The sequence below is a fragment of the Camelus ferus genome, chromosome 30 (assembly GCF_009834535.1).
Source record: "Camelus ferus isolate YT-003-E chromosome 30, BCGSAC_Cfer_1.0, whole genome shotgun sequence".
Lineage (NCBI taxonomy): Eukaryota > Metazoa > Chordata > Mammalia > Artiodactyla > Camelidae > Camelus > Camelus ferus.
In genome coordinates this window covers 16701654-16711382 of record NC_045725.1, presented here as the reverse complement: position 1 = coordinate 16711382, position 9729 = coordinate 16701654, and the positions used below count along the sequence as shown (strand labels likewise).

Below are 9729 nucleotides of genomic sequence, written 5' to 3'. Positions count from 1 at the left end.
CTGCTTTCCTTCTTTGTAAAAGAGACACAGTGACAGAAGGTGATTTTGAAGATTAAATATGCTGACACATGTAGATGCTTAGAAGAAAGCCCAGCACAGAGTAGGGTGCTATCCAGGAATTTAGTTTATCATTATTTGCTAACTGAATATACCTAACGTGTTGGTGATAATTCAATGACTATATGGGAATCAATGACTTGCGAGAATATACCCGTAAAATTAGGAAAGTCAGGGAGAATAGTTTTCCTAGAACATAAAAGGACATTCTGAATACTGGGGAATACATACCCATAACTTTTCCCTTCGTCTTAAAACTTTTAAAAGTGTGCTGAATGGAGGGGTGATTTCCCAAAGAGCGAAGTGGCAAATAAGTTTTTATTTGGAAAAACAAGATCAGTTAAATAGCCATATGAAAAAGAATCAGTTTATTGGCAAAAACTGTTACAGAAAGATGCAAAGCATACAAGTCATTTCACTTAATTTGTGTATTTTATACAACTGAACTATGCACACATTTCCATCCCCTGACTTACTGAGCACTATTTTCCTTATCCAAGTAAGGAAAATAATTATTGTTTTAAAATCTAATCACTGGTTTATCTGAGTAACTCCTGGCAAGGATTAAGGGAATTATGTAGTAAGAGTCATGTCCTAATAAGGCCCACTTGAATTTATAAAATTTGGAACAAGGCAGAGCTTTTTCTCCACTTTATTAAAACATCTTGATTTCAAATAAGGGGTAAGTTTTCCATAGTCGAATTATCTTGAATATTTTAAACATTAAGTATGTTACTTTCAAGCTTGTCTGTGGAGGACTTAATTCATTTTAACATTCAGATGCACATCAAAGTGCAAATCACATTTTGGTTGAGAGCCAAAGCAGATAATGAATATCTCTGCCATATCCTATGAAGTCAGCAATGTGCCTGTACCTGTCTTGGATGAAAATATGATACTGGTGCTCCTTCATTCTTTAGGACAGTCCCTTCAAAGGGAATTCCACTAGAGAGCTTTAAGCCTTTTATTAATGTTCACAAGTATTATGTATGCTCAACAGAGCCGGCCCATTTTGGTGAATTCAGCAGAACCCTGGAGCTGTTCAGGGTTTGAAGAGGTTCTTTTTGAGGGATACCGAATGGGCTTGGGAAAAGCTACAGGACCATCTGGATGAAGTATTTTTTCTAAGGCAAGACTTTTCCCACTCCCTTACCACCCCCTTTGGGCTTTCTCAGTTATCTGAGAGTAAATAATGCTCCACACTCCTTAATGATTACTGTGCAATTCCTTGATTTACTGGCAATTCCTTTGCAAAAGAGAATGTAGAATCATATTGCCCCAGAGGCTAATAATTTAAAGAAAAGACAAAGGATAGGGTAAGTCATATCATAAGATAACCAATAATAGAAAACAAATATCCACTTGATAGCAAATCTTGTATAAATGAAAACTGGTTGCTAGGTTTTACTTAACAAGCATATTAAAAATCTAATTTAGAATTGAGCAGTATTCTAGTTACATATTTTCAGAAAAATCTGTTTAAAATTTCTTTATTTTTGTTCTTCTGAACATCTTACATAGGTTGTACATAACAAAAAGATTCCAGGTGAGAACACAGTATCAGTTATGGTTTTCATAGGAAGTATATACTATCTGAGCACTAAATTCACACACACACACACACACCCACACACACACACACACACACTACTCAGTACTGTGGAACAGTGCCACTCTGTGCCAAGAGAATGGGCATCACCTGGGAGATGCACCTTGTCAGAAATGCCAAATCTCAGGCCTGACCCCTGATGCACAGCATCAGCAGGAGGAATCAGATAGCTCTCCCGATGATTCTGATGTCCACTGAAGGCGGCGAATGGGAGGGCAGGGGAAGTGTGTGCAGCAGAACCACCTGGGGACCTAATGAAAACACACCTGCCACAGTTCTGCTCCTGGTGATCCCCAGGGGAACAAAGAGGGGGAGAGGCATCTGCATTTTAAAGAAGCTTCACAGTGATTTGGTGGCAACTTCCTGGTTAAGAATCCATCCCTTAAAAAGATTTTAACCAAAATCTTGAACACTTTACCCATTATAGTCAATAAACCTAACACACTCACTGGTTATCCAATTTGTTTCACAGTACAGGTAGTGGTCTCAGATTAGAAAAACAGGTATTCTCATTTTTCCCTATTAAGTAATTTGACAGACTACAGAATTTCTTCTTCAAAATAATGAAAATGACTGTCCATTGCTGTTTTTCAAAACAATTACCTTCTTGCTAGATCAGAGTTTCCACAGAAGGTCCAAATGTAGTTTCTTTTCCAACTTGCTGATGGTTCCTGCCTGTATTCTTAGTATAAATACTAAGACATTCTTTAATTTACATCCAAAAACTGTTACTTATTAAAATACTAGTAAGTAACACATAAGGAAAACAGGTAGCTTTTAAACACATATGATTGCTGGCTTATTTAAATATGCAGGCTATATACCATTTGGCCTTGTTTTTCCCTAAAATATTTATAATTTTCATGAATACTGTATTAGACATATTTAATAAGCAAACATTCTAGTAAAATTACTTTAATCCAGTATGATCCTGCCTTCAATAACCATTAAAGCAAACAACAGGTTTGTAATTATTACACTCGTAATGTTAAACTAAAACCAAGATTTCAGAGAATATTTTTACGGGTGATTTTGTTTTGACAAAGGTAACATGAAAAACATTAACCTTTCATATTTAATTGAAACAAATTGTGACCTGATTGCTTATTTTACGAAACAGGTTTATATAACAGACCTCTGACTTGACTCATCTGTTATGTGGATTTAACCATTTACATTTCCCCATGCTCTATATGGCAATGCCATTTCTAGCATTCCTAAAACACTGAATTATATTCAAAATTATTATGAATCAATCTTTACCTATAAGTAGAAGGAAAGAGGAACATAAAAATGAAGCCCTTATATCCCCATACAGAATCACACCTAACCTATCAAGGACTGTGAAGGGAAATATCAAGTAACGTGCACACTGGTATGTAGCTATGAATAATTTTTCGTTGTTAAGATTTCTAGAATGGGCATTTAAAAGTTTTGCTTGTTTCCCCAAAGCAACCGTGTTAGGCTTATATATAGCAAACTACTACTCAAAATGCTTTTGGATTTTCCCTTAGAACTCTCCAATGTCAGCCACATGAAAATATTGGTCTCACTAGCCAACTTTTACCCATTTTACTGCAATTAAAATGGCATTTACTGGTCTGAACACTTCTCTTATTCATCCCTACTTAGCTCTAATTTTGATGGTTTCAAAAAATTAAATCCATCTTCAGGGGACAAAGAGTTGTCACTACTAATGATATTCAAAGGAACGTATTATCTGAACATTCCAAAATTATCTCAAGTAATAAAAAGCATCACTGCTCTTTAGGAGTATGGACTCTCCAGTCAATGTGAGTCTAAATACGGCTCATTTAGATGTGAAACATATGACTAATTTGTCAAAAGTTACACGATGTCAAAATCATAATTTATGCATTAAGTATCATTTACCCCTCTTCAGAATCATCTAGAAGTAAAGAAAATGAAAATATTTGTTTCTCCTAATAAGCAAACCTAAATTCCTAGTTGGGCAATAAAGCAGCATAACTGAAGCAATTAAATTTAAGATACTACCTTTATTTTAAAGTTACACTGTGATTTTTATACACTACTGGAAACAAAGTTTATCTGTCTAAAGGCAGTGGTAGCTCCCATTTCTCTAATGTTTGTTAAGTTTCAGTTTCAGAAAATAAATAATAGGGTAGATTTTTCATATTTCTCTCCATCTATCTGCTGGAAGGGACCTGCTGAACAGGAAGGTAAAATAAAGCAGAAATAAAAGAACATTTCTCGATATTGACAATTTGTCCTTAAAATTAGGTTAAATTTGGCTTCTTCTCAAAATTCTGTACTCATAGGCATAGAAGTAAATTTCTATCTTGGTAGCCCTAAGCTGGGTTAGAGAAGACTATGAGCTGTACTAGGCAGTAGCAAATACTCTGGCAACAGTGAACAAGAGCACAAGTGAAGACATTCACAAGTACATTTTTAATATCTCTTTGATGTGGTATGAGTCAGAAATCAGAATGAAAGCATTATGGTCATCTGATTGCAGGATGCCTGCGGGCATTGACAACGTAGTCAACGCCTACCGCGTACGGGGAAAAATAAGTGGTGGGGGAGAACAAAAACACAGAAAAACCCATGAATCTGATAACATTATCGCTTTCTGTCTGAAAAAAAAAAGAGTTCTGTGAAGCACGTAAAGTACTTCTCCGTGCCGTGCTTCTACTCCGCTATCGGGGGCGGGCACGACCCAGACTCAGGCCAGTCATACACATCCGGCAGCAGGGAATCATATTCGCTTCGCCATATTCGTTCTCGAATGAATTTGGCCTTGTCCTCGGGTTCTGGGTATCGGAAAGCCATTTTATTAGCGTACAGGTATTCTGTAACCTGAAAAATATAAAAGATTACTTGTGTAGGCTTTTATGTTAATAAAAGGAGCATTCTCAATCAATTGGTGCTGGGGCAACTAGTTAACTACCAGAAAAAAAAAAATGTTTCTCTATTTCACATCACACACTAAAATCTCACAGGGATTAAAAAATTATATGTGATTAGAAAATGTAGGTAGGTATTTATGATTTTGGAGTGGGAGAAAGCATTAACATTCATAAGACGTAAGGAAAGAATCCATAAAATAAACAGATCATTCCATTAATTTTTCAAAAAATGGTATATCAAACAATTCCAAAATTAAAATACATGACAAATGGGACAATACTTGTGCCATAACAAACAGAAGGATCATTACCCTTAATATTTAAAGAGCCCAGTATTAGAAAGCAGTGGACAAATATGGAAGAAATGTTGTTCAATAAATATTAAAACTCCTTCAGATTAGTAAAATGCTTTAAGTAAAAATAAAATACAATTTTTACCTATTAAATATGAAAAATTTAAAAAAATTCTAAGTATTGGCAGAGGTATGGGAAAACATACACTCATATCTAACAGGTGCAATGTAAATCAATACTTTTCTGAAGAATCATTGGCAATGTATGTGTATCAGAAGCCTTACCATGTTAATCCTTTTGTTCTTAGGAAATTTATCTTAAGAAAAAAACAACCACATATGCACATAAAGACTGCATATAAGAACATCCAAGGATGTTCACTACAGTATTATTTCTAATAAAATGAAAGATGCTAAATGCCCCCAAAATGAAAAATGGTTAAACAAAGTATAACAAAAAGAATTCCACAAAGCATTAATGATCAGGAAAATTATTACTGATTTGCATGGGAAAAGACATACAAGATATTAAGTGGAAAAAAAATGCAGCAAGAAACCAATTTTAAAAACAGGCACAGGTGACTGCACGTGTGTACATATGTAATACGTGTTTGGGAAGAAAAGACTAGAAGGCAACAAACCCAAATTAATAACGTGGGTTAGATTCTGATAGTAAAAATATGGGTGACCTAAAATTTCTTGTTTGCTCCCTCTAAATGTTTTTAGTTTTTCTCTAATAAACTAGTGATACTTGCATAAGAAAACGCCATTAAAATTGATGTGAAGAGGTATAAATTATTACTTACTTTAATAGCAATGTTAAGAGAAACTTCCTGAATATTTGCAAGTGGTGGGTAAAGTCTCCCCTGAGCTAGCTCTTTATCCGTCAATTGACTTGTCAGAGCCTGATGAGAAAAACAGAATTTAACTTTTGTTTGCTTAAATAACAGAATAAGGACCTAACAAAATGGGAAACGGGTTGGGGGAGCAGAGAATAATAAAGGGAATTATTTCTAGCAGGAATACACTTACAGTACTACAGAAATTAAAACTGTTCACCACTGGACAGTATAGAAATAACCAGATTTAAAGATTTACAGACATACTCTATTCAGTACATACAGAGTTTGGCGTAATTAAAACAGCTACTATAAAATAGACATTAATATCTGTATTAATGTGAGTTCTTCAGAACTCATATTGCAAAGTCTGGACCTCCAACAGGCCAGCACTCCAAATAAACCAGTACTTGTCCATTAAAAAACTGCACAGAGTACAATGAATATATGTATGTTCATGTATAACTGAAAAATTGTACTCTACACTGGAATTTGACACAACATTGTAAAATGACTATAACTCAATAAAATAATGTTTAAAAAATTCATGGAGTCACATTTTATCTATGCTGTCACAATTATGTTACCTTCAGATACGTATGATACAGGTACAGTATGTATGTTATGAATATGAAAGGATTCAATGCTCACAAACATTTGAAAAATCATGGTGAGTTACTTTTATGCCGAAGTAGAAGGTAAACCAAAAAAGTAACTTCCTTTCCATTCCTAAGGCCGATTTAACCCATTCTGTTTCTGCTTTTAAGATTCATTCTTCTTTACAATTCATCCTTTATAAAGTTCTAACAAAACACTATTTAAAACATTTACCTTTGCAGCTTCTAGGAAAACATGGTCACTAATATGCCGGGTGTTACAGAGAATAACAGCTAAAGCCACGCCTGGAACACATTTTAAATGCTTTATTTAGTAAGGTCACTTTTTAAATTACGAGAGGAGCCAAATAAATTCATCGATTAAAGCAAATTAATGGTAACCAACCTCCACCCCAAACAGCCCTTCCAAAAAAACAAAGCAGCCAAGAGAAGACAGACATTTGAGCGTTAAAAATCAAATGATCTTTAACTGTTATAATTCTTATTTACTAGATGAAACAGTTTTAGAAATATCAAACGGCTTTTCTCAGTTTAGTTTTCACATTTATCACATAATTCATCAGCAGTTGTTAACAAAAACATCAATTCCCAGCCCACCTCTAATCCTCCATTTCCTTGCTCTACAGAGGCAACTACTTTTCATTCTTTCAGCTGATTATTTTAATGCTTCTTTCTTTCATTCCTAAACAGCTTGCTTGTTTCTTCTGATCGACTTTTAGTTTTAGAGATCACTGACTCCTTCCTGAGGGAAATAAGTATTTAGCTTTCTTGCACATTTCCAGCCTTCTTCCCGACAGAGAGCATATTGGTTGAATCAATATTCAATGTTTCTATTATGGCTTCATAAGTGCTATTCACAGCTGAGCCATGAATTAACATGATATCATAAATTTTCCTCTTCTATATAACTTCAGCTACCTCATACCTCCCTAACTTCATCCCCAAGAATAAGTCTCTTCTGAAGCTCTGATCTGGCCTGGTCGCTTTCCATTTCAGATACGGAGTTACCATCCTGGAAAATCTCTTCATCTTCATGGGGATTCCCTTCGCTTCTAAGTTGAGTCCACTTCCTAAATCTCACTCACTTCCCAGTACTTTTGTTATTGTCTTTTTGGGGTAGGATATATTCCCCAGTCGTCTTCTGAAAACCAGTGTGTGAGAGACATTTTTTGAAATCTTGCATTTTTGAAGATGCGCCCCCTCCTCCAGCTCCCACCCCTAATACTTTTACTACTTTCCACTTATTTGATAGTTTGTCTGGGTTTAGAAGTCTAGTTTGGAGATAATCTCCCTTCAGAGTTGTGAGGTACTGTTTCAATACCTTCTAGCTTCCAGCGCTGTTGGTGACAAGTCCGGTGCCAGTTTGATTCCAGATCCTTCTTCAGTGATTGCCTTTTGTTACATCTCTGCAAATATGTAGGATCTTTTTTTGTATCCAACGTTCTGAGGTGTGTTACTTTCGCCCATCACATTTGGCACTTGGTGGCTGGGCCTTTCCTATCTGCAAATCTGTGTCTTTCAGTTTGGGGAAATATTCACGAAGTCTCTGATAATTTCCTTCCCTCCATTTTTGTTCTCTCTCCCTGAAATTTCTATTTTCTGATATTGCACCTCCTGGATTAGTCCTCTAATTTTCTTCTTTTATTTTCCACCTTCTGATCTTTCTTCCACTTACAGTTAACTTCAATTTTTTCTTATAATCCTTCTATCAAACTTTTCATTTTCCAGAGCTCATTTTTGTTTTCTTTTTTTAAAATAAAAATCTGCCTTGTTTCTGGGATTTGTTTTGTCTCCATGAGGATACTGATAGTTTTTTTAAACATTTCATCTCCCCACATAATCCCTTTTTTTCTTAAACTGCTTTTTTTCTGTGTGTCTAGCTTCTTTTATGAAATAAACTACTCATATGAGACTTTAAATGATCAGTAATCTTTGAGTGTTTCTTACATGTAAGGGTTAGGAACTAAAAAATTTATTGATTGTAATGAGAATAAGGATGGCAAACCCCAGGCTGGGTTTCACACTATTCAGAGTGTCTCAGCAGTCTCTACCAGAGTGGAGAAGTCACTCAGTTACTCAGGGATGAGAAGAAGTTCATGGAGGTTAACAGCTTCCTTATTTTAATCTAGCCTCTAGATAATTATTTTTTTTAAGTTGAGTATTTGTCCCATATACATTTCAGGTAGTTACTTAAATGTTTGGGGGCAAAATCTATTGTCTTCTTACATTTGTCTTGTCTATTCCATATTCCCTTTCATCTTCTTTTCTTGCCTTTTGTATTTTTTAAAAAATGATTTCATTTCCTCCCCTAACATTCTCTTATCATAGTTTGGAAGTTTTTCCATTCTTCTAGTGGTTATCCTCAAATTTATAATATGCATCCTTATTAAAATTTCATGTTAATTTTTAATTTACCATCCTGCCAGACAATGCAAGTTTCTCCTGAATTTAACTCTATTTAACCACTAAGCTATTATTGTGCAATTCAATTTTGTCTCTGTATCTTTCAAAATCCCACATCATTACTGTTTTGCCCCATATGTACAATACTCATTTTATTTAACTCAAATATTCACAACTTTCTTTGCTCTTCATTCTTTCCTACATCTCTTGAGTTTCTAGCTGGGATTACTTTTCTTCTGCCTAAGGAATACTCTTCAGAATTTATTTTCCTTCCTTACAGGTCGACAGGTGCTGAATCTTGTTTTTTTTTTTTTTTTTTCTCCTTCTAAAAATGTCCTCATTTTGCCTTAATCCTTGAAAGATATTGTCACTGTGTAATGAAACTCCACTTAACAAGTGTCTTGTATAAGCCATTTACATAGATCACTCCACTGCCTTCTGGCATCTGGCTGCTGTTGAGGACTCAGTCGTCGTAGGTCTGACAGTTGCTCCTTTGAAGGAAATACTTTTGCTCTGGCTTCATTCATAGTCTTCTCTTTGTCATTGTTTTCTGAAGCCTCACAATGACGGTTCCTAGATGTGGATTTCACCGAGCTCCCTGAATATTGTATATGGACGTCATTCATCAATTCCCAGAAATTCTCAGCCATGAAGCCTGCAAATACTGCTTCTGCTTCATTCTTACGCTCATCTTCCCCTGCGATCTCAGTTAAATGCGTATCAGTGAAAGGTCCGTATCTTATCTGTTTTTTTATGTTTTCCTCTCGTTTTGGTCCCTGGATCGTTTCTTCTGGCCTATCTTTCGTCTTATTAATTCTCTTTGGTCTAATTCGCTATAAGCATCATTCACCAAGTTCTTAATTTGTTGTATTTTTCAATTCTAGAATATAGTGTTACTTGGCTGAACTTTTCAAGTTTGGCTTTTATTTCCATAAATATAATAAGCATATTTGTTTCATAGCACTTGCTTGATATTTAGAGTTCTAGAGTTTTCTTTTTGTTGCACCTGCTACTTTTAGCTTG

General features: G+C 35.1%; 1 protein-coding gene across 1 annotated transcript in view; it reads right to left on the bottom strand.

Annotated features, from left to right (window-relative positions):
• Positions 1-408: 408 nt before the first annotated feature.
• ME2 (malic enzyme 2) overlaps positions 409-9729 on the bottom strand; it is a 48393-nt gene continuing 39072 nt past the window's right edge. The window contains exons 14-16 of the mRNA XM_032470756.1: positions 6518-6588; positions 5654-5752; positions 409-4504 (exon numbers count right to left, since the gene is read on the bottom strand). Coding sequence (XP_032326647.1) covers positions 4337-4504; positions 5654-5752; positions 6518-6588 — 338 coding nt within the window. The 3' untranslated portion in view covers positions 409-4336. The remainder of the gene's footprint in view (positions 4505-5653; positions 5753-6517; positions 6589-9729) is intronic.